General features: G+C 45.2%; 1 protein-coding gene across 1 annotated transcript in view; it reads right to left on the bottom strand.

Moving 5' to 3' along the window:
* The window catches only part of RGS6 (regulator of G protein signaling 6), a 581,418-nt gene that overhangs the window by 70,287 nt on the left and 483,178 nt on the right, over window positions 1–27,953 (bottom strand). The window contains exons 7-12 of the mRNA XM_032624551.1: window positions 23,796–23,860; window positions 20,161–20,237; window positions 17,419–17,500; window positions 15,908–15,982; window positions 14,331–14,429; window positions 12,639–12,700 (exon numbers count right to left, since the gene is read on the bottom strand). Of these exons, the coding sequence (XP_032480442.1) occupies window positions 12,639–12,700; window positions 14,331–14,429; window positions 15,908–15,982; window positions 17,419–17,500; window positions 20,161–20,237; window positions 23,796–23,860 (460 nt within the window). The remainder of the gene's footprint in view (window positions 1–12,638; window positions 12,701–14,330; window positions 14,430–15,907; window positions 15,983–17,418; window positions 17,501–20,160; window positions 20,238–23,795; window positions 23,861–27,953) is intronic.

Genomic DNA, 27,953 nt, shown 5'->3' with positions numbered 1-27,953 from the left:
TCTATTGGTTTTACCTCCTGGTTGTGTTGAAGCACATCCTTTAGTAGTTCCTAAGAAAGGATGCATAAGAGCTAAATATTTTGAGTCCTTGCAGGTCTAAAAATGTTTTCTTTTTATCTTTACACTTGACTGACAGTGCTGGACATAGAACCCTAGGTTAAAAATCATTTTCTTTCAGAATTTTGAAGGCATTGCTTTACTTTGCTTGATATCCAGTGCTATGCTATTGTTGAGAAGTCTGAATCCATTTTAATTTTTGTTCTTTTGTTTAGTTTCTCTTCCCTCTGGAAGCTTAAAGTCTTCTCTTTATTGCTGTAATGCTCTCAAATTTCACCATGACCCTTGCCGGTAGCTTTTATTCACCGTGCCAGGCACAACGGACAATCCATAGGTAAAAAGACAAAATTCCCAGAAATCTTATGGTATTTCTTTGCTAATTTTGTAACGTTCATTTCCTCTGTTTTCTCTTTTCATAATTCTTTTAAATTAAATATTGGAATTGATAATCCAATATTCCTAAATTTTCCCTCCTAAATTTTCATCCTCTTGTCTTTTTGTCTCATGGTTCTTCTGAACTTTGTCTTTATTTTTTTTCAATTTGGACTATCACTTTCTTACGTTTCCAGAGTTCACTCTTTTTTTTTTTTTAAAGGGCTTCAAATGCTTGGCTTTTATTTATTTATTTATTTATTTATTTTTGGCTGTGTTGGGTCTTCGTTTCTGCGCAAGGGTTTTCTCTAGTTGTGGCAAGCGGGGGTCACTCTTTATCACGGTGCATGGGCCTCTCACTGTCACGGCCTCTCTTGTTGCGGAGCACAGGCTCCAGACGCGCAGGCTCAGTAGTTGTGGCTCACGGGGGTCCCGATGCTCCGCAGCACGTGGGATCTTCCCAGACCAGGGCTCGAACCTGTGTCCCCTGCATTAGCAGGCAGATTCTCAACCACTGCGCCACCAGGGAAGCCCTAGAGTTCACTCTTGTTTATCATAGTATCTAGTTCTTGTTTTATGGACGAAATACCTTCTCATATCTCTGAGGATGTTAAGTCTATATTTTTACTGTCAGTTTCTTTTGTTTCTTGAATAGTTTTTGGTTCCTCCAAGTCCCTTTTTCTGTTTGTTTGTTCTGATCACACTCCTTTGTGTTGGGGCTCCCTCCGAGAGTCTGGAACATCACTGGACATCCATTTGTGCTTAAAAGTGAGGGACTAAAACCTGCTTGGAGGCTTAGTGTGTGTGTGGAAAGGATCTGCCAACTGATGGGCTTCGTTGTTGGGTCAGGGCAGCTTGCTTGTCATTTCACTAAAGCTCCACGTGAGAGATCTGGAGTCCTTCCTCGGGGGATATCTACTTTGCTCTAGAGCAGTGGTAGGCAAATATTTTTCTGCAAGACCCAGACAGTAAATATTTTAGGCTTGGCAGACCAGATGGTGTCTGTTGCAACTGTTCTGCTCTTCTGTTGTAGAATAAGAACAGCCATAGACAATCCATGAATAAATGCATGTGACTGTGTTTCAGTAAAACTTTATTTGCAAACATAGGGAGTGGATGTGGCCCACTGGTTGTAGTTTGCCAGTCTCTTACCCATGGGCATCTACATCTGGCTCCTGGAGGGCTGAGAGCAGGACAGGGGAGTGGTAGAGGGTCCCACAGCTCGGTACACAGCTCGCTCAGGAATTCTCTTGCTTTCAGCTGGCCCTTCATGATATGATGTGTCTGAGTTCTGAGCTGATGTGACTCAGTTTCTCCAGAGAATAAAGTGCCCATCTCCCATGGTGGTGGTACGAGGGGAGAGAGGGTCTCCTCACGCGGCACGGATCGAAGTATCAAAAAGCTCCGGAGACAGACTACCCATTCCCCTGGGGTTATCCCCACGCCTCCTTCTTGCCTTCCATTGTCCCTGGTGCCTTCAAGAGCCAAAGCCAGATTTTGTTGGGCAAATTGGTTTTGTTATAATTCTCCCACCCCTAACATGGAGGTCATAATGTTTTTCACTCTGTCCCCATTCACTTTCTTTTTTTTATTAAATTTTGAAATATTTCTTGCATTCAGAAAGGCATAAAAACTGTAAGAGTATCACCCTTGTACTCACCACCCGATAAAAAGAAACACAACATTACAAACGGAGACAGAGGTCTGCAGTCATGCTCCCCAATTCTTTATACTTTTGACCTCGGAAAAATGTGTGGAAACTGTTAATCCATTCATTTGTTGACCTTGGGAGTTCATACCATCTTCATTCCTTTATTGACATGTTACTTTTGGGAAGGGAGAGAAGACTAACGTACATCCACAATATTACCTTGAATGAATTTATTATAATTTATATAATAATTTGCTTTACATTGGACATAGACTTCTAATTTCTTTTTTTTAGTATACGTAGTGCTGGCTATAGTAGAACACCATTGTTCAGAAAGGTTTTTCCATCTTTTGGGTTATTTACTTAGAATTAACAACCATAAGTGGAATTATTGCACTCAAAGATATGGATATTTTTATGGTTATCGATCTACAATAAAACTTTTCCCTAAGCATCGCCAGCTTGAGTGTCACCAGCTTCCTTTGCAATGGCAGATTCAGAGCCACAATTCCTGCTACTGAATTGCAAAGGGCAAGCAAGGCCAAGTAGCTTACTTCCGAGAATGTGAAGAAATTCACGGGCAGCTCCATCTCATTGCTACTCAAAATGTGGTCCACAAACCAGCAGCAGGGGCATCACCTGGGAGCTTGTAAGAAATGCAGAAGCTCAGCCCCACCCAGACCTACTGAGTCAGAATCTGCATTGGTAGTAAAATTGGCCAGGTAATTCCTATGCACATTAATGTCTGCAAAGCACCACATCCCGTTCTTCGATTTTCTGAGAGCCTCAGGACACAGGATATTTTATTCATCAAATGAAGATGAAGGAGCCTGTGATACTTTTGGCTTTAAATTTGGTCGCAGGCTTCCTAACACCTCACAACCTTCTCACTGTCCCAGGTGTGGACCGTCCCCCTGCGGGGTGGGAGGAGCATTGGTCTAAGTTGGAAAACCTTGCTTCTAGCTGTGGGGTGAGCCACTGAACTGACCTTTGTCAAGTTCACCATATGTTACATGATGGCCTTGATGAGTACTCAGGACCATTTGACAAAAAATAATAGGAAAGCATTTCAAGAGTCTTCCAAGCACCCAAGAACTGTGAGATAGATGACTGCAACCAACACATGCAGCGCAGGCCCGCCGTCCTGTAAATCTCCTGCTGGATGTGCATCCGGTGTGAGCGAGGCTTCATCTGTATGAGCCATACAGCATCTCAGGTGAGAATGAACAGGGAAGGGAGCTCTAAGTGAGCACTGTGGCAGGAGGGATCAGGCAATAATTTGGTGCTGTGACAGCTCCAAGGGGAGTTACCCCTTTGCCACTTGGGCTAATTTCATTCTTCCTGAAAGAAATGGGTTTGCATATTAAGGAATATATCAGTTTCCTAGCGTTACTAGGAAAGAAATTACCACAAAATTGGTGGTTTAAAACAACAGAAGTGTATTCTCTCACTTCTGGAGGCTAGAATTCTGAAATTGAGGCCATGTTTCCCTCTGAAGTCTCTAGGGGAGTATCTTTCTTGTCTCTTCCAGCTTCTGGTGGCTTTAGGTGATTGATCACTTGCTTGTGGCTGGATCACTCCAATCTCTGCCTCTGTCTCCACATGGCCTTCTGTGAAGACATGTCTGTGTGTTCTCCCCTTCTCTCTCTTATAAGCACACTTGTCATTAGATTTAGGATCTACCTGGATAATCCAGAATGATCTAATCTCAAGATCTTCTGCAAAGACTCTTTTCCTAAATAAGGTCACATTCGTTCCCAGGTTCCGTGGGTTAGGGTTGCACATATCTTTTGGGGGGACCTCTATTCAACCCACTGCAAGGAACATGGAAGCATCTGGATGTGAGGATGGGGAAGGCACAGTCGACACCTGACCCCTCTGTTCAGATGGACACAGTAACCAACCAGCAGCAGGTAACCTAAATCCTATTCAAGGGATGACAGGCCACACTGAGATGCTCCAGAGTGTCTGAGGCATGATGGGATGTTGGGGGCTTTCCTGATTATGAAGCATTCGGGCACCCACAGTGTTCTCAAAATCTGAGATGGAGTGTGTAGTCCATGGGGCTCTGCTCAGCTGTGACCCCTTTGTCCTCCCGGATATCTGCCTCTGGCTGTTTCAGTGACCTCAGCCTCAGGTGACCCTGTGTCTCTAATAAAGGACTTCTACTTGAGCAACCCAAGGCAAAGGCTGGGCCTTCATCTAACTAGTTAGTTACAAGTTATGAGGAAAAAACATTTCTTAACCAGAAGTGGATTTCCCAGAAGTAAAACGTAGGGATGGGAAAAAAAATTTCCTCCCCACCTTCCCCCGCCCTGCCTCAGACTTTCTGTGAGACAGGCTGGAGGTTTTCCCAGTAGACCCTCCCCACACCCCCCAGCTTATGTTTTATTAGACCTTGCACGTGGCCACGCCTCCTACCTGGGAAGCCAGGTCCAACCAGCCAGGTCAGGTCCCGGAGCCAGGAATGAGCGCCTGGGGCAAGGGGACAGCGGGGAGGCTCAGGAGGGGCTGGGTGAGTACAGTTGACCCCTGAACGACATGGGTTTGCACCACACTGGTCCACTTGTAGGCGGAGTTTTTCAGTAGTAGATACCACAGTACTACACGATTGGTTGAATTCACAGATGCAGAAATGGATGCCAAGAACAATGGATATGGAGGGCCAATTATACTTTCTACGTGGATTTTCAAGTGCGTGATGGTCATATCCCTAACTCCCGAGTTACTCAGGAGTCAGCTGTACTCGGGCACTCGAGGAGACTGCACGCGGCTGCCTTCTGCTGCAGGAAAGGCAATGAAGGCAGCGGTCCACTGCCCAGCCCACAGCAGCAGAGGCTGAAATGGCCAGAGAGCAGCTGTGAGCATCACAAGCCAGGTCTCTTTTAGAGAAATTTGGGGCTATTCAGAGGAGCGGTTGGAGGAGAGGTGGTGAGATTTAATGGAGATGTTAGTTCAAGAGAAGTGGTCGAGAGCCCGAGGTGGGATTTTGTAACCACACAGGGGCACAAGATATGACTATGTAATAGGCATTAAGCGTGAATGAAGATGTTCCTATGACCTAGCCCTACGTCCTGCCTTCTCAGAGCAGGGTCTAGGCAGGTATCCAGGATACAAGTGGAGGACCACATGAAGAAAGAGCTAAGAACTTCCTGCAGAAACGCCCGACAGTCTGCACCAAGGCAGCAGCTCAGGTCAGTAGGACCACCAATCAGTCAGCCAGTGCCAGTGGTAGCCAGTATTGGTCAGCAGGGAGATTTACTGTAGGAAGAGGAAAAGCTATTTTGTTAAGGTACAGTTACATAAATAAAGTTGGTTAGAGGCTTGGTAAAGGAAACGGTAAAATTATATGGGCATATGTATTTTCAATGTTCTGTCTTATTGGTAGAAGTAGGATGTATTGAATCATCAGAATTACATATATACCTCTCAGGGGTATAACAGGAATTTTTGATCAGCAAGGGACTCGGAAATGCACACACTTTAGAAAGGAGGATGTGCAGTTCGATCTTCTTGAGGTTCTAAGACAAAGGGAGAGATTGGGTACTGTATTAGTTTCTAATGGCTGCTGTAACAAATTGGCACATACTTAGTGGCTTAAAATGACACAAATGTATTACCTTCCAGTTCTAAGGGTCAGAAGTCTTAAGTGGGTTTTGCTGGGCTGAAATCAAGGTGTCAGCAGGACTGTGCTCCTTCTGGAGGCTTTAGGGGAGAATCCATTTCTTTGCCTTTTCTACCTTTTAGAAGCAGGCTGCATTCCTTGGCTCATGGCCCCCTCCCATCTCTAAACCCTGCAAACCCCATTCAATGTTTGGGTTTTGACCCCGGTCCCTGACACAGAGCTCCTGAAACCCTTGTAATCTCCTGAGTGATAGGAGTCTTTTGTTCTAATGAGGTGACTCTGGGTGGGCTTATGGATAGCTCCTGGATGGGGCTGGTCACCAGAAAGACCAAGCCATGATTAGAAGCTTGGAGCTTTTAGGCCCACCCCCCATTCTCTTGAGAAGGGAGAAAGTCTGGACATGGAATTAATAATTGATCATGCCTACATGAGGAAGCCTCCAAAAAATCCCAATAGTATGGGATCCAGGGAGCTTCCAGTTGGTGAACATATCTACATGGGGAGGGTGACGCATCCCAACTCCACAGGGACAGAATCTCCTGTGCTTGGGACCCTCCCAGATCTCACCCTATGTATCTCTTTGTCTGGCTGTTCGTCTGTATCCTTTAATAAACTGGTAAGTGTAAGTAAGTGTTTCCCTGAGTTCTGTGAGACACTCTACAGATTAATCAAACCCAAGGAACGGGTTGTGGGAACCTCTGATTTGTAGCCAAGTTGGACAGAAGTTGTGGGTAACCCGGGAACCTACTATGACTGGCATCTGAAGTGAGTTGGGAGCTGTCTTACGGGATTGAGATCTTAACTTGTGGGATCTTATACTATTTCCAGGTAGAGTGTCAGAATTGAGTTAAATTGTAGGACACCCAGCTGGTGTCAGAGAATTGCCTGGCGTGAGGAGAAAAATCCCCACGTATCTGGTGTCAGAAGTACTGTGACACACTGCTATATATAAGATAGATAACTAATAAGGACCTACTGTATAGCACAGGGAACTCTACTCAATACTCCGTAATGGCCTACATGGGAAAAGAATCTAAAAAAGAGTGGATATATACACATGCTTAACTGATTTACTTTGCTGTACACCTGAAACTAACACAACATTGTAAATCAACTAGACGCCAATAAAAATTTTTCAAAAAGTACTGTGAGTGTGGCAGTTTCAGAGTAAAGGAAAAACACAGGAAAAGGAAGACTGGATTTTTCCCTACACAGCATCCCAAGAGTGAAGTATGTATATGGGATCTGGTATACAAGGCAGGTGAGGGGAAGATGGAAAGATACAGTTAGGCTCCAGGGAAAATGGGCAGTGGGGGATGGCTTGCAGCTGTGGGAAATGATTAGTCAAGGGAAACAAAGGCATGGAATACAAAGCCTTATGGGATAGTGACCATCATTCTTACTTTAGAAATACAACACAAATGTGCTACCGGATTCCTTAGGAAACTGGGGGCCTCTCAGTGGGAAGGAAACCTGGAGACTGAATGTGAGAAGGGGTGAAAAGGAGAGTGTGTTTGCACACCCTTTGATATATGCACTTTCTAAATGGTGATGCACAAAAGGGAACCAGGTAGGAAGAGCATCTGATTAGGAAGGAATGAAAAGCAGAGCAGCACTGCAGACACGGAAGAAGAAAGTTCGGTTCTCATTAATTCGTTCATCTATTTTTTTTCATGTGGGAGAAGATGGGGAGGAGAGACAATATGAAGAAATAATTCCTTAATTATGGGTCACCCAGGGAAAAGATATACAATAGAGAAACTTGGGATGAGGGAAGGGACATGGAGGTGAATTTAGCCCCTCAGAAAGAAGAGCATATACCAGGCCAGGTATTGTGACCCTTCTAGATCTTGGTCTGGATACAGTCGCCCTGGCTACAGTGTTACCTCTGATGGTTTCTCTTCTATCACCTAACGTGAGAAGCAAGGACCCTGCGGTGTCTGGAATCACATAAAAGCAATGTCATAATGACCTCTTGGGCCCCTTTTATTCCTCCCTGAAACTATCATTAGACATTAAGTTCACGGACCTCTATCACCCTAGCATGTTTTTAATAGACCCTTAGGGTATGCAGTCCCTTGCTGTCTTATCTCATTTCATTAATTACATTTCATGATCACAGAGGGTCAGGAAGCAGAGGAGGAACCTGCTCCAATTTCAGGGTGCAGCAGTGATCTCAGACATGCTCAAGCAAGGTGATGGTAAAAATTCAATTCAGCAGTCAGCTGTGATGCACAAATGGCTCCCAGGGATGGGGTAAGGACGAGCCGAGTACAGAAGCAGCTAGAAAATGACACAAAGCCATCTTTCCACGTGGTGCAGTACAGTGTGGTCCAGGCAGTGACCGGCTGGAGCTCAGCGCCACTAAGGGTGGGGAAACATAGCGAAATATAGAGACTTTTCGGACAATTTTGAACTAAAAGTTGGTTTGTCCAGTGCTGTAAGGCTGGGGTGAATAAAAAGTGGACCCCTTGAGGACTCTTGCAAAGAAGACTAAGACCTCATCTATTTGGATGGCATCTTCAACTACTGAGGAAACACAGGTAAGATAAGTGACCAAAAGGGGCTCTGAGCAGAGTCTACAATGAAATAAACTCTATGCCCCAAGGCTCACTGTCTGTTATTTGGAAGAGCACACCTCACGAAGACTCTTTCCTCTTGCTTTAGGATGGAGATTAAAGAACTTGATTATTTGATTTCCTGGTGTGGTAGATCAGTTTTAAAAATGGAGTCTATTTCCCCAGCCCTTGAATCTGATCTGAGATTGTGACTTGCTTTAGTCAATAAAATGTAGCACAAGTGTCAGAGTGCCACTTCCAAGCCTCAAGAAGCTTTGCATGCTTCTGTTCTCTTTCTTGGAATCCTACTATCCCCAGGTGAACAAGGTCAAACTAGCCTGCTGGAGGATGGGAGACCATGAGAAGGACTGCCCAATGGTCCCAGCTGAGGTCATCCTAAACCAGCTGAACCAAGCATGTGAGAGATCCCAGGCAAGATCAGTAGAGCAGCCAACCCAATCCATGGAGGCATACAGACAAGAGGGTGGCCCAGCGGACACAGACATGTGTACATAGACACGTGAGCACACAGACTGGCACATAAACATGTGACCAGTAGTAAATGCATATTGTTTGAAGACACTCAGTTTTCAGGCTTTATTTTTTTTAGGCAGTTTGTTACTTAGCAATAGCTAACTGATACACCTGGCCTGGTACAGGTTGGAAATGGGAGTTGTTTAGCGAGGAAGAAGGGCTACTGGAGATAAGCCATGTTGACGGGAACAAGAAGACAAACCAGCAACTAAAAAGCATAAACAGAGACTCAAAGAACATAATGGTCTGGGGCCGTTTAGGGAAAGGCAAGCATTTTGTGGCACTTGATTCTGATCACTGACTGAGTTTTAAAGCACAAAATAAGAACACTCACCCTGAGTTATCCAGAAAACTTAACTGAAATGCAGTGTCTTTTCTTTAAGAAGGCAAGGGCATGTTTAAGAAATATTTTCATTCAACATAGTTAAAATGAAAAGCTTAAGGTGTTAAGCATTATTCATCTGGAAAATTCATCTGTGTGTGCAGGGACCATACTTTCTGAAGCAAAAATTGTGTGACATTTCAGACAGACTTTTGTGCTGCTTCCAGGAAATGTAGTTTGGTTGCCATGATGTTGCAGTTTTGGGGACATTTGACCACTCATGGGGACAATGAGACAAAAGAGGTGAAATCAGGATGACCCAAGCAAGTCTGTGCAGAAGAGCCAACCTCTTCACGTACGGCCCCTCCTTCCTCAAAGGTGCCGGGTTAGTGGTGCCATAGGAGGCACCCAGGGGAGACACACAGATTGCAGGCTGCAGGGCCAGCCTTCGGCAGCCTGCGGGGCTCTCTGTGCTGGAGACTGAAAAGAGAGAGGGTGGGAAGAATTGTACTAACACAGAACTGCCATCTGCAGGGCCAGCCTCATTCCTTGGCCTGCCCTCTGTTCCTCTGGACACCACACACCCAGTTCATGCAATTCTGCTCCTTGCCAAAGCACCACACTGGAAAATAATAACAATCGTTTGCATTCATTGAATGCGCTGTGTCAAGGACTGGATCAAGCTCTTGCCGTGGATTCACCCGTGAACCCTATTAGTTAAGTACTACTGCTCTCTCCCCTTTCAAGAGGTGGAACAGAGGCAGAGAGAGGTGAAGCAAATTGCCCAAGGTCACACAGTTAGAAAATGGCAGAGGCAGAATCCAAACCCAGATGACTGGCTCCGCACCCACCCCCTAAATTGTTCTGTTCTACTCCTTCAGTTTGCAAAGTTTCCTTTTTCTCTTCCCAGCTGGGTCTGGCTGCACCCTTTGACCCAGCCTTGACTCTTGCCTTTTTTGGAACTGGACCTTTATGATCACCAGCCCTCCTGCCCTCTCCCCAATTTCAGTTCTCAGGGAACTAAGTGAAAAACGATGTGCACCTGTTCTCAAGGGGCTGCGGTCCTTTGCCTGATGGCCTCTGGCTAATTACCACCATCACCTGGAGCAGGCCCAGGGAACCCAGATCCGTCAAGGGGAAGTGGCGCCCACCTGAGATAGCTCAGTTGTCACCTCTGGCGAGCAGAGCAGTCGCACCCAAGGCCAGCTGCCAGTGCCACCTCCCTGTCTCCACCCCTGCAGAGCTGCTGACAGAGACCAAGGCTCCAGGCTGCTTTATCTCCTGCTAACACCCGTCTCCTCTCCCTCCTCCTCTATCTGGGGGTTTCCTTGTGGCTCTAATGAAAAACCCTTGTGTCACATTGAAAAGTTGCCAGTTATTGCTGCTGGGAATAAAGTGCAGTCTCTGCTGGGTGGGGACTCATGAAAGCTTCAAGCTGCGGAGGGAGGAGTGCAGGGCTGGCATGAATAATCTCTTCAGTGTGAGCAGCCTCTCAAGCATAATTAGATGGTACCCCGTGGTAAACAAACCAACAATAGGCGCGTCCAGCTCCCCTCCCCCACCGTGGCTGTCTCCTTTCCCGCCTTGCACACCTGCACAGCTGGCCTCCCTCGTGCTGACTGGTTTGGGATCTTTCCTTACACCCCAAAGATAAGACCAAGCTGGGTGTCCCCTTTGAGGTGAGCTCTCAGGTCACTGTGAGTGGTGGGCAGTGGCTTCCCAAATCCTCGGAGACCTGGTCAGTCCACCGCAGAGAATTCAAACTGCAGGTCCCTCGACCTACTCGGAATCACTGAAATCCATTCCCTAGCACTACGGCTTGGGAATCTCCATTCTTAACCCCCTCGTTCACCTGGATGATCACGCTCAAAAACCACTGACCCCAGCAACCAGACCCAGGAAAGATGCTCCCGCATGCATGCTCTCCTAGGACTGCAGACTTTAAAGTGCCCTTGCAAGGCTAGCTCTGACGCTCACAGTATCCCAGCACAGCCATTTCTGTTCCCTTTTTTCACAGAGAAAGAAGCTTGTGGTTCCTCACAGGCTATGACACCAATGGAATCAAGGTCCTCCCAGCTACCTCACTAACAAGCACTCTTCTGGGACAAAGGCAACCACAGTGAGATCTAGAAAGCAACCTGAGAGCCTGTACTCAGGAAGCCCCACATTATGCTAATGGGGTGTGGTGGCTCCCCAGCCGCCAGGCTAAAACTTGTGACCCCAGAACACTCGCCTAGTTGTGAGCTGCAGCCATGGCAACGTTCTCAAGCACGTGCATTGGGGAAAATGGGAATATCAGTGATTCTCAACGGGGTCGATTGTGTCCCCTCCTGGGGACATTTGGCAACGTCTGGAGACATTTTTGGTTGTCATAAACTGTGAGGTGGGGTTCCGGCACCTAGTGGGTAGAAGTCAGGGATGCTGCAAAACATCTTATCGTGTACAGGGCAGCCTTCTGCGACAAACAAGTATTCGGCCCAGAATGTCAATCGTGACACTACTGAGAAGTCCTGGAAGAGACACAAGATGCCGTTAAAGAGATGAGCCCATATCCAGGGATGTCCTTGGCCACCTGAGGGCAAAGTGTGAATTCCGGTTTGGCGTTGGGTGTGGAGTTTTCTTTGCCTCAATCTGCCGTTATTTGTCTAGAAAGAAGATGTGATGAACCCAGGGGCCAGCAGAGAAAGGCTTACAGGTTGAACACACAGCCAGCCCTCTGTGTGAGGTGGGCTTAAAGGACCCACTTTACTGTTATAGCCAATAAATACTAAGACCCGGCTTAAGCCCTTGAGCTTTCAGATATTGGTCACTGCTTTACCAGTAGCATATGGATGAATAAACCTTCAGCTTGGGGTCGCCTGCTCAGATTTATTCCATACAGACTCCCCAGGTGGTCCCCCCTCTTCACGGAGAGTCCAAACACAGACCGTTTCGTTGACAAAATTGAGTTTCCCACGAGTTAAAAAGGTGGAACCAGCTCCTGGTGCAGATTGTAGCACAAATGCCCTGGCGGAAGCCAGGCTGGAGGTCCCAAATATTTTCTTTACAGTTGATTCCATGCAGTTGGCTGGTTGATGGTGTGTGGAGGTGGAATGCCTCCTGATGGACCAGGGCCCTCCTGTTTGCGCTGCCAGCACCTCAAAGGGCATACGTAATTTCTTTCCCCTTATAAAGTGAATCTGGGCATTTTATAGCTGAAAAGGGAGCAATTCCATTTGAATTAATCAAGAGGCTGAAGGTAAAAGTGCATTAGGTAGCTTTTAAGGACGTTCTTCCTTGATTGACAAGGTCCCTCGGCCACCCCCCTCAAAAGCTTTAGCAACAGAACATTTCTTGACATCACTCAGGGGAGGTCTGCTATCTTAGCTGTACTCACACAGGGTCTGTGGTTTTTTCACCCATCAGTTTAAGAAATGAATGTGGTCTGCCTCTTGGTACACACTTGTTAGCCATAACACTGTAACATTTCTCCTTTGTTAAATTAGAAGAAAGTAGTAATATTATTAAGGGGAAACATACCTTTCAGCCACTTTGGACATTTTTAAACGATGCCTGTCAATCTGTGCATTCAAAAATGTTATCTGGGGAAAGGCAGAACAGAAGTGTTAAGACCAAACTGGAATTTTTTCCCCCCTTCACCCCAGTAACCCCAAACCTGTATTTCTACCAAGATCCAAACACCTCCTCTGGACAGACTTCTCCAGCCCTCCAACTTGACACTCCAGCAACCATTTTGCCCTTTTGGAAATTCCTACCACACTAAGAAACACACTCTACAATTTAGCCTACATCACATATTCTCCTGTGTTGTGTTACAGCTTAAGTCGTTTTTTTTTTTTCTTAAATAGTTCTTTATTGGAGTATAATTACCTCACAATACTGTGTTTCTGTTCTACAATAAATTGAATCTGCCATATGCATACATAGATCCCCGCATCTCTTCCCTCTTGCGTCTCCCTCCCACCCTCCCCATCCCACCCCTCTAGGTGGTCACAAAGCACCGAGCTGATCTCCCTGTGCTCTGCTGCTGCTTCCCACTAGCTATCTATTTTACATTTGGTAGTGTATGTATGTCCATGCCATTCTCTCACTTTGCCCCAGCTTCCCCCTCCCCCCACCCCAGTGTCCTCAAGTCCATTCTCTATGTCTACGACTTTATTCCTGCCCTGCCACTAGGTTCATCAGTACCATTTTTTTTTTTTAGATTCCATATATATGCGTTAGCATACAGCATTTGTTTTTCTCTTTCTGACTTACTTCACTCTGTATGACAGACTCTAGGTCCATCCACCTCATTACAAATAACTCAATTTCGTTTCTTTTTATGGCTGAGTAATATTCCATTGCATATATGTGCCACATCTTCTTTACCCAGAAGTGAATGAAAACTTAAATATAGTATATATTCTACAAAGCTTAGCAACAGCATGGAGGTAACACACACACCATAAGGATCTGGTTTGGCTAACCTCCAGTGATCTCCTACCCAGCTTTCACACCTACATCATGTCCATGTGCTTGGTGTACTTAACTGGCACTGAGTAGCTATTTTCCATACATCTGTTTCCTTTGCCCCACTCAATAATAAAGTTATCAAGGGAAGGCACCTCACAGTTTATGCCTTTGGGTGCCCCCTAGAAGCCAGTAAAGCATAATGTAAAGTCAAGTCACTTCATTACCAGTGAACCCCTGGAAAGCAGTAATGTAATTAGGCATTGTCTGTGACCTGGGTTGACCAGTTAACTCCTCATCATGAAGGAGGATAACATGGAACCAAATAATGCTGAGATGGCATTGTGGGTAGGGTTTGCTTTATCTGTCAACCTTCGTTTTGAATCAGAGCAATAAAGTTGGTGGTCCTGAGCTGGCTTACTCTGGAAGTGCAGTACAATTTGAAGGACGCTGTGACATGAGTCCCTCCTGCCTCCAGCTCCCACAGCGTCTTGGGGGAAACCCGACTACGGCAGTCAGCCCATGGTGTTGGGGTAACTCATTTATGTCCTTTTCTAGTAACTGCTGGAGTAACTTGGTGGAGAATTTGTCTTCTCGAGCCTCCGGGAATTATTCACACACAGTGCCCAAAGGTTCAAGTCACCCACAGCTGGGTTCCACTGTGCTTTCCAGGAACTCAAAGCTCACTCAGCCTCCAGAGGTGGACATTCAAAAGGTTTTCAAGCTGGCCACATCTCCTCTTAGAGCGCATTCATTCACCTGTTTCCGGATGTCCTCTTTTGTAGTTTTCCTGATTGGCTGACTGGGGACGTGCACTGGGCTTTGCGACTGGGATTCTTCAGTCACGCCGTACACTGACTAGAGAAGAAACAAGAATATTGAATCATGCATCCTCCGAGTTGAAGGGGGTCCGAAGGGTCAGCTAGCTCAAGCGCTCATCTGATGCTTCCAATCCCCTCCACGACATCCTGACAATGAGCGAGTGGCCTCTACTTGAAATTCTCCAATAATGGGAACTCTGCCTCTTGAGGCAGCTGGTCCATCTTTGAGTTACCACGATTAGAAAATCCTTCCTTTCATTGAGCTTAAATGGTCTCCTTGTGTATCAGTGTTTCTCCAAATACAGTCCATAGACCACCTGCAAAGAGTTCTCTTGGGTACTCGGTAAACAGGTACGTTGCCGAGTTCTACCCACGACCCCCTGAATCGGAATCTTCATGGGTGGGGTTCGGGAACCTGCACATTCATCAAATGCCCCAGGTGATTCTGAGACACAGGAAAGTTCAGGAACAATTCCTGAAGATTATGCAGGAAGATAAAGAGCCCCTCTAGATTTTCTGTTTGTCAGCAGATGACATGCCTGTCTGGTACAAACTTGAGATGGCAGGGTTTCTGATTTTTTCCTTTTAAACTGACCAGTTTTCTGGACACAGATTTTCCACTTGCCCACAGCTATAGCTACTTTTTAATCTGTTCCTTTTGTTAGAGACAGATTAAAGACAATCTTTGTTCTGGGAAAGAAATAAAACCCTGAAGGGTGTGCAAGTTATAGCTGAAATCTATAAAATCAAGAAAGGCTCCGGGTGCATGTGGGCTCCATGAAATTCTGGAATATTAGAATTAGGGGGCCCTTTAAAGACTAAATGGGGACATTCTAAGACTAACATTAAAGTATAATACAGTGGGCATCAATATCTCAATGAAGAACAAAATATATAAGTAAATTCCAGAAGTGATATATATGTCATGTCACATATATATTGATAGAGGAGAGAGAGCCACTGCCCCTTCCAGTATAGTGAAACACAAATGATCACTGGCTCATTCACAGTTGGGTGAGATGGTGATTTGACTTTGGGAGATCTAGCTATGCTAAAAGACTTGCATTTGTGTCAAAGTACCAAGCTGGCCTTCGCCTGTGGTGTTGCCCTACTTTTTGTTCCTTATGTTTCCCTTCCTCTCTGCTGTCTCCCCGGAGCCAACTGCTACTTACCCTTTAGACCTCTGCACCCTCGAGCCTGCTATAGAAACCCTTGGGAAGCCCCCAGTCTGGGGCACCCTCCTGGTCTTCCTGAACCGTCCTGTACTTCCCACCGTTGCCTGCTGGCTTGCTTCATGCCTACCAGGCTGTGGGCTTTGTTAAGACTTGCCACTATATTTCCACAGCCAGAACGGTGCCAAGCACACGCCAGCCACTCCATAAATATTTGTAGAATGAATGATATGGTTTCAAAGGATGAAACGGGGAAGAACTACAAATAGTAAATTATTATTTGAACAGTACCGGAAATGGAAGGGTGATCCCAAGAATTTTTAATTCAGCTAAACTAGCGAACCTTTTTAACCTTTTGCGGGTTCTTCAAACGTCGACATTTTCTGATATCCATTTCTGTTGTGTTCACACAGCCTGGCTGAGAGAAAAAAATCATCATATAAATTACTACGTGAACATCATACTTTCCAAGTTGGCTCAAGTGACACTATCAGAACCAATCTTTATCTTTTCCATTACAGATAACACATGACTATCCCCATTTTGCCATTTACAGTCTTTTTTTTTACAAAGGTGTTTCACCTTCAGTATGTGTTCCTCCACAGAGTTCTCATATGAATTAAAACAGCTTACCTCATATTACCTAAGGATGATAAGCAGAGAGTACAGTGTACAGTTTATAAGCGTAAACTTATTATTTAAATTGGTGGATGGCTTCAGTCAGAGCCTTTGTTCTTTCATATACCTAACCATCTAAAACCACTCCATTATCAGGATAGGGAATTTTTTTTTGGTTTTGCTTTTAATCAGACTTGAGGAAGGTTGACATAGCTTATTCGTTTTAGTTCCATTTCATGAGGAAAATGTAAGACTTATTTTAGTAATACGAAATTAGAAGTGCGTGAAACCTCATTATTCGTGGATTTTGTATTTGTGATTTTGCCTACGTGCTAAAATTTATTTATAACCCCCAAGTCGGGGCTTCTGGTGCCTTCATGGTCATTTGGGACGTGCGCAGAGCAGGAGACGTGTTGAGTTGCCAGACCTGTGTGTTCCCGGTGAGGTGCCTTCTTATTTCATCTCATGCTGCAAACAAGTGTCCTTTGCACAGTCTATTCAGCACCAGTTTTACACATTTTTGTGTTTTTGTTGGTGATTTTGCCCAAGACCAGTGCTGATGTGCTGTCAAGCATTCCTAAGTGCAGGAAGGCTGGGACATGCTTTATGGAGAAAATAGGTATGTTAGATAAGCTCCATCTAGGCGTGAGCTATAGTGCTCTTGGCTGCCAGTTCAATGCCAGTGATCAACAATATACATTAAATAAGGTGTCTTTAAACCGAAACACACTTCAAACAAGGTTATGTATTGATCAGTTGATGAAAATGGGACTGGAGGCTTGCAAGAACCTAACCCTGTATCTCTCCCAGGATAACGTAATGGTTCAGCATCCACTAATTCAGTGTTCTCGGCGACTTCACAGAACATAACCACCGTAACAACAACGGTTTCATTTGAAAGAGAATATTCTAGAAGTTGGAATTGAATGACAGTAGAAATGGAAACTGCTTAACTTAGGACTGGAAACTTCAGGGCCCAAAGTTCCCCAGGTGGAATTCCCACAGTTCCCCATTTCCAATTCCATATTTTCATGGATGTATAATTTTTAAAAGGTGGAACTGACATATATTCCAGAAAATCTACTGAGATGATATGAATTAATGGCAAAAACCAATTTCACAAAGCTTAGCAATTTTCTTAAAAGTGAGACGCCTGGTGGCTAAAGACAGTCTTTTCTTTTAAGCGAAGGAAGAGAGAAAATGTAAAACTTAGAGAACTAAGCAGAGCTTCCTCACCACTGGCCTGTGGACATCCCAAAAGGCTCGTTCTTGACTATCCAAAATTTTCCTCTCTGTCTTGTCCTTTTTCCGATCAATCCTGAAAGAGTGAAAAAGGGGAAATCAGAGGCCTTTAATTCTGTTTTTCCTCCATGACCCATGTGTCAGCTCTGTTCTCCCTTTTTTAGGAGCTTAGTGTACACAGGGCTCTTGGCACCTGTGTGGTCCCTGCTTTCTGCAGAGCTGTACAATATGGGTGTATGGTTCCCTCAAGGAAACCTCAAGAAGCCCACACATGGTAAGAGAGCTTGTTTTCAACTAGGTTGCAAATGACCAATTATGTGTAAAGAACAGGGTGAGCCTAATGAGGGTTCAGGAATGCAGCTGTCCATTTGAATTATTAAGGTTTGGACTACTAAGAGCTGCATAAGTTGTCGACATGCCCCGCATCAAAGTGGCTACTGCTGCCTATTCAGATTATGGGAAGGAATATAGGCTTGTAGTGTTTCATCCTCAAATTTGCAAGTTTGCTTTAGATTCAGAATCAGTAGGAATGTCTTCAAAATGCTGCAATTATGTGTTTTAAAAGTCACTTAAACCATCTGGCTTCCTAAAAGCAAAGTAATAACCCTAGTGTGTGACAAGATCCAGAAGGCAAATATCTCTGGCCTCAGCTGGGGGACGTACAAATTGCAAGACAGACAGACAGACAGATCCTTTATGTTGTGATCGCATAGATAAGAGTGTTTAAAAAAAAAAAAAGCCGGTATTACTTCATATTATCTCTCTAAGTAAAAAGTAACTCGGATTAATTGCTTTGTAACTGCTGGTTCTTGGCTCTCTTGGGAGTACATTGGACTGACTGAAATAAAGTCATACTGTGATTTTTGTGAGAGTTACTGTGTACTTAAATGGCCCACAATTATAATGTAATCACAGAGTTCATCAAAAAAGTGAATCGAGAAATCCCGTATATGTACAAAGTGGCACTTTTCCCTCCTTTTATAACATTCGATGCCGTGTGATCCCGGAAGTGTAAATCAGCCCTCCTCTTCACTTCCCGGAGGCGTCTGAGTGCACTGGCTCAATCCTGCCTCCTTCTCACCTATTCACCCACCCTCCTGCTTTCTCCTTCCTCAGGGGCCAAGGCTCCTCCTGACGCAGCTCAGCATCCAGTGTCTGGTGTCCACCTCCCTCGGGGGTTTCTGGGAGAACCGGGGTGGTGGGCAGGCCTGTGGATTCATGGGTGGGGGGTAGAGACTGCAGAGGGAGGGGGAGAGCGATGACACCATGAGGCCCACTGGACCCAGTGACTGTACCTGTGATCAATGTCACCCACACTGCCCAGAGAGGGCACCGGGGGTCCTCTGAAGACCCACGGGGGCTGCTCAGGTGCAAGGGGCGCCCAGAGAAAAGGTACTCACCTCCTCCCAGCTCAGCATCCCTTTCCCACCCCTCCTCTGTCCCATTTCTTCCATTACCACTTGAAGCTAAATAAGAGCCCATTGCTAGAAAGGACAAGAGAGAACTGCACCTGAGCAAGTCCGTTTCCCAGAATCAAAAGGATCTGGTTGATGACCATGTTTGTGTGGTGGGGGACATTTGCTACCCACTTCTCCTGTTTCCTTAGAGAGGAAGGAATTTCCACTACACTCGCTGGGAAGGAAGAATATGGGAAAAACACTCCAACTTGCTCCTCCTTTCATCTCTTGTAGACTTAACTTATTGGCAGATTTGAAAGAAGAAATTTAGAAAGCTGGGGCTTCCCTGGTAGCGCAGTGGTTAAGAATCCACCTGTCAATGCAGGGGACAAGGGTTCGAGCCCTGGACCAGGAAGATCCCACATGCCGCGAAGCAAGGAAGCCCATGCGCCACAACTACTGAGCCTGCGCTCTACAGCGCGTGCTCCGCAACAAGAGAAGCCACCGCAATGAGAAGCCCGCGCACCGCAATGGAGAGTAGCTCCCGCTCGCCGCAACTAGAGAAAGCCTGCGTGCAGCAGCGAAGACCCGACGCAGCCAAAATTAAATAAATAAAATAAATAAATTAAAAAAAAGAAATTTAGAAAGCTGAGGTCGGTCCCTTCTGGGCCCTGTGTGGGTCAGCCTATTCTCAGGACACCTGTTCTCTGCGTGCAGTAAACTTACAGGGCTGGACTCTTCCCTGAGGTGGAAGAGTCCCAGCTCTGCCTAGGATGTTTAATTCCAGGGTAAAGATCTGTGGTCACAGATCCAAAATCATGTCCTATAACTAGTTCATCAGTAACAATCTGACATTTCAGACTCCAAATGTCTGACTTCTCTGCCTTATTTTTGATTAGTTCTGAACCCCTCCCCCCGGGAGATACAGTGGAGGGGCCACTTGTTGGCCTGTCTAAAACTCCAGTATGTTTTCCTATGAAGACGAAATCTCCAGACCAACAAGTAAAGTGGGTCTGATGGTTTTTAGTCTCTGAGCACAGAAGAAGGTTTGGAAGTCTCCTTGGGAATTAGGTACATCTTCTTAGGACCAGAGCTCTACGTTTGGGAGGAACCCCATTGCCTGCTGAAACACACGCTTTGGGAATTGTTTTAGAGTGCCATGGGTGACAGAGATGCAACTTATCCATCCTGAACTTGATTTCTACTCAGTTGCTATCATGAGAGAGACAGTGACTAACCATAGCTGGCTGGCCATGGAAGGAACCCCCACTCTCACACCACCTCTGATTTCCAGAGAGTGTTTCTCCCTTTGTAAAGGGTCTCTATTAAGTTCACCTACTTTACTTGTGCTTCTGCTTGCATAAAGATGAATTCCCACTTCCTTGCAAAGGCCCTCTGGAGTCTTGCTAAGTTTTCCTAATGAGAAATGAAAATCAACAAGAAGGCATTAATCATCGTAAGTTTGCACATCGACAGCTATGCTTATTACAAGGCAGCCATCTATTCTGGTTACTCCCAACAAAACAGTAGGGCCCCACTTTAAATCCACTGGATGTGAACCCCATCTGACTTTGCACCAGACTCTGCTGTACGGAGCAGAACTATTAATATTCATTTACACACCCATTAAGTCTGCCGTCTCTGTGGTTCCCGATTCCTCTTTTCTTGTGTGTTTTACAAGAACACGACTCACACAGCACTTATAAAGGCCACTGAAGATAGGGAGAATTGGTTGTGGTTGTTCATGCAGGATTTAGGGAAGGCATGAGGGGTGTTTTTGCAACTGATTGCAAAACCAAGGATGGGTGTCTCAAGACTTGTCTTCCAGCAAGCAGAGGGCTAGGAAGGTGGCAGGAAAGGAGAACCCAGAGGACCTGGCATTAACAACTTTGAAAGTCCAGACTCAAAAGTGGGAAAGAAGAGAGTGTCTAGGTTTGTGATGGTCATGAAAGGAAAACCCCAAAACAAAAAGAAAGAAAAGGCATCCAGGGTCACCTTTAGAGGAAGAGGGAAGAAGTCTTTTCTCGAAGCCTGGAGAGTAGCCTAGCAGCACAACAGGACGGTGGGGAGGGGCGTTTGACAGGTCCCCTAATGACCCGCCTAATCCTGATGGAATGCAAGGCGAGAGCCCACATTATGCTGTGTATTTTCATAGAGCTCATGCCAACACTAACTGATTACCTTCATTAGTGGATTATTAACATAAAAGGAGCTTCGGTTGAAGACCAACACACGTGAACTCAGTTATTACCAAGGCTTGCTGTACGAGTACCTCAAAAAAACTGTCCCTTAGATTTTCCCACTGTTCACAGGAAGCAAAGCTGGTAAAGCCTGAATGTCTGTCAACTGGGGAGCAGTGACATAAATAATGACACAGTCATACCATGGAATACTAGGCAGCCATTAAAAATGAGAATGTAGATGATTATTACTGATATGGAAAGATCCTCAACATCCTTACAGTATATGACTGGAAAAAGAGGCAGCTTACACTATAATGCTTGTGGTGTGATTCAAGTTTTCTTGTTAGAAAAAAAAATGTATGTACAGAAAAAAGCTTAGGAGAGAAGGATTGCAGGCTATTTTCTCTCCTTTCTTTGTTGTTTGAATTGTTTTTACAAAGGGACGATGTAATCAGAAAAAATTAATAAAATTACTGAATTTTGAAAACAAAATGTCTCTTTAGTTTCTAACCACTTTTAGACAGAACTTCAACCTGAAAGAACATCTTAACACCATATTCTTTACAAATACCAAAGCAGAATATTGTAGGGTAAGAGAAAAGAAAACAGAATAAAATATGTCAGGAGTTGGTGCTGTCTTGTTTCCGTTTAGGAGCTTCTTTAAACAAGGGAACTACAGGGAAGGGAGACACGGGATGGAGGGGCCACATGCTTCTGCCGTCTGGGTTGTTTCTGTAGGTCATATTCAGGAAGTGATGTCGTCGTGCCAAAGTTAAAGCACTTTGCACTGTGCGAACAAAGAGTCCGACAGCAGTCTTCTAGAAGAGGGGTGATTGCTGGTGCACGAGGGCCGATAGGGCAGGGACTGGGTGCCTAAGATGCTCAGAGCCACAGAGCCGCCATGCTAGGGATGCTGGGGAAAATTATAACGTTCCAACAGATTTATGTTTCACGGCTCCCTTGGATAAGCAAACTTTAGCCAGGTCCTAACGCTCGCCGTAAACTCTTGCACTGCAACCTGCACTGCCCATTCACAGGTCCTGTGATGCCAGTGGGGTCAACGAGGGTGGAGCGCCATGCACCGGTCCTGCTCTCTGATGGCATGCACATTCCCCTTGGGCTGCAGAGAGGGGAGCGGTGGCTCAGTGCATTGGTGGGCTTGGGTGTAGGTAACCAAGGGTGACAAGGTTTGGTAGAGTGGGGCCTCACGCTTGGTTTGGAAGACTGAGACGGCAAAAGTGGGAGGGACATTGGGGAGGTGGGTGGATCTGAGGTGCTGTTCATGCCGGATTATCCAGGGGAGGATTCTTCACTGCCCCTAACGTTGCCCTTCCTCCTAGCTGCCAGCTCTTCAGTCATTCTATGGCTCAGCAACACCTCCTCTGGAGGGTATAAGAAAAGTTGGCCAGTATCCTAGGTTTTCTGTGACCCATACAAAGTGTGGTTTCGGGGGAAGAGTCTGCAACCCCAAATTTTAAATATTTAAAACATTATCTGTGAATCTTCAAGTTCTCTGTGCCTTGGCTCTGTTAAATGGGAACGGATATGAGTGTGGCTGGGTCTCCAATTTCTGTAAGAAATCACACCTTGTAAAGAAGGTGGAGGTGGAGGAAAGCTGGGAGAGTATATTGCCATCTGACATACATCTTATCTTCTGGATTGGATTTGGTCCTTAGATTTTGCATTTACTGCCAAGCACAGGTGAATCGGGTATGAAGATGCAATTAAAAAACGATCATATATTAAACTAAAAAATTATCATACAATAAATGTGTTTTTTTCTTTTCGTGTATAGTACTATAAATTTTAACACATGTATATATTCATGTAACCACCACCACAATCGGAATACGGAATGGTTCCATCACCCCCCAAAACTCCCTCCTGGAATCTCTTTATAGCTGCATCCTGGAAGCCACTGATCTGTTTTCCCTCGTGATAGTTTTGTATTTACAAAAGTGTCACATAAATGGAATCACACAGTTTGAAATCTTTTGAGATTGGCTTCTTTCCCTCAACATAATGTCTTTGATACTCATCCAAGTGGTTAGATTAATAGTTTATTCCTTTTCACTGAAGAGCAGTATTCCATTACATGGCTGTAGCATTGTCTATTTAATCATTCACCTGTTAAAGTGCATTTGAGTTGTTTTCAGCTTTGGGTTATCACACATAAATCTGCTATGGACATTAGTGTACAGGTTTTTGTGTGAACGTAAGTTCTGATTTCTCTAGGGTGTGTATGTAGGTATGTAAAAGTGGGATTACTTGGCTGTACAGTATGTGTGTGTTGAACTTTATGAGGAACTGCCAAACCATTTTCCCGAGTGGCTGCACCATTTTGCACTCCCACTGGCAACATAGGAGAGCTCCCGTTGTTCACCACATCCTCACCAGCACTTGGCATTACCAGTACTTTTAATTTCAGCCGTTTTAATAGGTGTGTAAGAGTATCTCACCATGGATTTAATCTGCATTTCTCTAATGGCTAATGATGTTGAACACCTTTGCCATCCTTATGTCCTCTTTGGTGAAGTGCCTGTTCTAGTCCTTTGCCAACTTTTAATTGAGTTGTTTTTTTTATTGCTGAGTTTTGAGATTCCTTTATTTAAAGAAGTAATTTATTGTGATGGTAAGAGGAGCTGAGAACAAAAGAGGGAAAATAGAAGAGACTGTCTTTCCACTGTCTGAAGGGTTGGGGAGAGAAAAAGGGGAAAATACAAGCTGAGAAAGAACTGAATGTATCTTACACTCTCCTCCCATCCCTTTCCTGGAAAATAATCGTACTTACTGCTTCATAATCCGCCAGTTCCAGCCTTGCTTTGTTCTGCATTGTCCTCTTACAGAGGTAGATGGCTGAAGGAAGAAGAGAAATTACAACATATACAAAACCAGCAGGGTGGTGGAATCGCCATCCATCCACTCATCCATCCATCCAGCCAGCCATTCCCCTCTATGTGCCCAACCCTGTGCAGTCAAGAATACATTCTGGGCTTCCCTGGTGGTGCAGTGGTTGAGAGTCCGCCTGCCGATGCAGGGGACGCGGGTTCGTGCCCCGGTCCAGGAAGATCCCACATGCCGCGGAGCAGCTGGGCCCATGAGCCATGGCCGCTGAGCCTGCACGTCCGGAGCCTGTGCTCCGTGACGGGAGAGGCCACAACAGTGAGAGGCCCGTGTACCGCAAAAAAAAAAAAGAAAAAAAAAGAACACGTTTCTATGTGGAAGCCATGACACCTGACCTCTGGGAATCTGTCAGATGAGGGCCCCCATCTTCCAATCCTGACAACCCCCTTCATCCTCCTCACTGTTTCACCCCAAGCAGGGCAGAGGCTGTGTCCTGCTCAGCACGAAGCCCTGCACCTAGCACCAGGGCCTGGCCTGCCAGGTGGAATGAGTGGACAGTGGAAGGGGAGGACAATTTAGGTGTCTCTTCCCAGGCTCAGGAAGGGCTCTTAGCCCTCAGTTGCCAGGATATTCTTCCTCAAACATGGCCTTCATCACTTCCTCTCCTACCTCTGCTTCTTCGGTATCTCCTTCCTTCTCTAGTGCCAAGTAGAACGACCCAGGGGAGATAACAGGTGAATGGTATGAATGAACAAGACCAGGAGGCAAGGTCGGAGAGGACCAGGGCTGACCTGTTGTTTGACAACTTAATTATACCAGGAACTCTAGTCAACTCCTTGCTGGGTTAACCGACCTCCTCCATGTGGTCTGAAAAATTTCCTGATGCAGCCTACGATAAGCTGGAGCCTTCTGGTAGCAGCCTACTCTGTATGCCCACACCTCTGCTCACACAGTCGAGTCTGTGGGTGAGAGTCAATTGTGTTTGTTCTCAAACCTGCTTATGTTAGGCATACTTGTTATTTTAATAATGTACATTCACTTAATATTACACGCACTGGTGAAATTAATGTGAAAAGAGAGAGCGTTGTTGTTTCTATGACGATCCAGTTGAATAGCTTTTGAATAACCTGAGAAAGGAGAGGCAGCTAAGACAATTGCTGATGAATTTGGTATAAGTGAGAGAACTGAAAAAAACGTGAAAAAATAGTAGAAATCTGAGCGGGGACAACATACAGTTGCTTTAAAAGTATTTTCAAAATTCTTGATGCACTTTAAAGATGTCAAAACTGGATGGTTTAAGTGTGACTTATTTAAGAAAGAAACTCAAATTATGGGCAACGATAATCAAAGAGAATCTTTCATTCTACCTCAAAAGGCTGTTGAATGAATGTTTCTTTGTACATTTTACATTAATTTGAGGTCATTAAGGTATTATGTATCACTTTTTCATACCAACTCACCAACTTCTGCAGTGAACCAAACAGCTACAGCTCTGCACTGTGTCAGATAAAGGGGTATCTTCTCTATCACAAGGTACCTCCTTTGTCACCAACTAGGCAGCCTGTGGAATTGGGGCAACCTGCAGCCGAAAGCCTGGCATGTCACCAGCCCCAGCAGACCTGGTCCCAGTGACCCAGGAGAGGTGTAGGTCAGCGCGGGTGGCAGCTGCTTTGACGACGTTGCCTCAGACAGTATTTTGTATTGGCCAAATGTGAAACTCAGGAAAGTGTAACCCAGATTTGGTTTTTATTTAAGCAGAATCATCCCAAGAAATTTCCAACCCATCTGGGTCAAAATGGGCCAGCTAAGTTGAGAAGTAAAGTACCATGCGTGGAAGGCAAAGCCGGTACCTCTACTGATGACCACGAGCTACACGATCAAATGCTGGTGGGCCCCTTCTTGTACAGCTAATGTCACACGTTGGGCAGTTGGTTCACCATAACTGGGAAGGCAGCAAGTAGCTATTGAGGGGACCTTTCTCCTGGCACAGACCTTCCCTGGGGCTTGTCTGCCTGCACTTCCTTGGTGCCTCAACAGCGCTCCCTCTGACACCTAACTAATCAAGTGACCACTGGCAACAAAGCCAAGTCCTCGAACAGGGCATCCAGGGGACTTGCTTTAAGCTCAGATGTTGGTTTTTCTTGGATGTGTAATTTCTCGTTGAAAAATCTTTGTCTTCTTGCCCTCATGCTGGCATCTCATGCCATCTCAATCTCACCAGCATCCTACCACAGCAAAAACGGAACACAATTAAAAACTCTATAAAGTCAATAGATTCATGTGCTACATGTACAATTAAACATTTAAAAAGTATCGAACCTATCCTATTTCAATGACCTTAAAAAACTCACTCCCTTTCCAAGCTTTCTGTCTTTACTAGTGACATCATAATTAACCTCAATCTCCTAAACTAGGGAACATATAAATCACTTATTTCTCCGTTGTCCTCATGCCCTCTAACTACTCCTTAGAACAATGGATTTTAGCATTGGAAGTAACCTCGGCGACCATCAAGTACAGACACCTCATTAACAGATGGAAAAATTAAAGGCTCAGAGAAGTGAAGTGATTTACCCATGGACTAGTTAGTGGTAGAGGTGGAACTAGAATTGAGGTCTAGTTCAGAGGAATGTCTCCACTATGACATTCACTGCCCCATTTACTCATTCATTGATTCATTCATTCACCCATTAAAAAATCTGAGTGCCTCTTACGTGCCAAGTGGTATTTTAGGTCTGGGGAAGTCACCACAATAGCAGGGCAGCTGCCACATGTATGGAGCTTACTGAACGTCAGGCAGTGCTCTAGGGACTTTCCAAACGTCCACTTATCTAGCCTCGTAGTAACCTATGAGGTGAGTTCTGTTATTAGCCTCATTTCATAGATGAGGGAATTTTGCAGGTTATTCCCCATTGCTGGGGACCCACCATGGCTCTCTAAAGCTGCTGAATCTACTCTAAACGTCTCTCCTTGACTACGAAGACCTTTTAATAAACTTGCCCATTCCAAATGATTCAACCTTCGTAATCACTCTTCATCAACATAAAATCTCTGAGTACTCAGATCAGACTCCTCACCATCCTCTTCTTGCCCCCATCACGCTGCCTCTCCCAGCCCGGGATGCTTGGAGGGTAAGCCTATAACTCACTCAAATCTGTGACAGAGCAACGGACACAGAGTGGGTGACCAGTACATGTTTGCTGAATGAGTGAAAGTTTCCTGGTTCTTCAGCAATCCAAGCCATACCTATTCTGAACTCTTAGCTCTGGTGTCACATCCTTTCTGGCAAGAAGGCCACCACAGAACAAGGAAGATAGAACATCACCCTGGAGGTAATAATACCAACCACCACCATGGTTTTTATTGACTCCTTACTACATGCCATACACCTAAACTTATACCCATTTCTAATTAACAAAACAACACTGAGAGACAAGTACCATTATTATTCTGGTTTTAAGATGAGATTTCCAAGGCGCAGAGAGGTTAAGTAACTTGCCAAGATCACACAGCTAGTGGAACCAGTCAACAATGGGCCCATTGTGCTGACATCTCTCTTGGTAAATTCTGATTTTCTGGCTAAACTGGAAATGGCGATGAGTAATTTGCATCCTGCACTCTAAGTTCTCCATCTGACTTGCCAAAATGGAGGTACAGGAATTCAAAATAATTTTGCTTTAGGGAGAGCCTGACATTAATTGTTATTTTCATCCCTGTTCCCGCTGCACAACTAAAATTACAAAAATCTGTAGAGAAAGGGAAATTGTGCCCTGCTGTATGCAGGGTAAGACGGCTGATGGTTGTGGGTTTATATTCAAGTAAATATTTGAATCTTACTTGGCCTCAGTTTTCTGGTCCCACTATCCTCCCACGCTCTCCATTGCCTGGAAAAATACTGGTTTTCACATTCACAAGGGCACACGGCTGCTGCATGGAACTGAGCTACAATTATTCAAATTCCAAGCTGGGCTTTTGTGAGCAGTATTTCAGCCCCAGAAGCACGTATTTTATGAGCGGCCAAGTGCTGCTCCCGTTCTGAGCCAGAAACCTGGCTGCACCCACTTATCACATCATTTAGGGCACAGCACAGTTCCAGAGGGACCCG

Source organism: Phocoena sinus, chromosome 2 (genome assembly GCF_008692025.1).
Source record: "Phocoena sinus isolate mPhoSin1 chromosome 2, mPhoSin1.pri, whole genome shotgun sequence".
Classification (NCBI taxonomy): domain Eukaryota; kingdom Metazoa; phylum Chordata; class Mammalia; order Artiodactyla; family Phocoenidae; genus Phocoena; species Phocoena sinus.
This window is presented reverse-complemented; position numbering and strand designations above follow the sequence as displayed.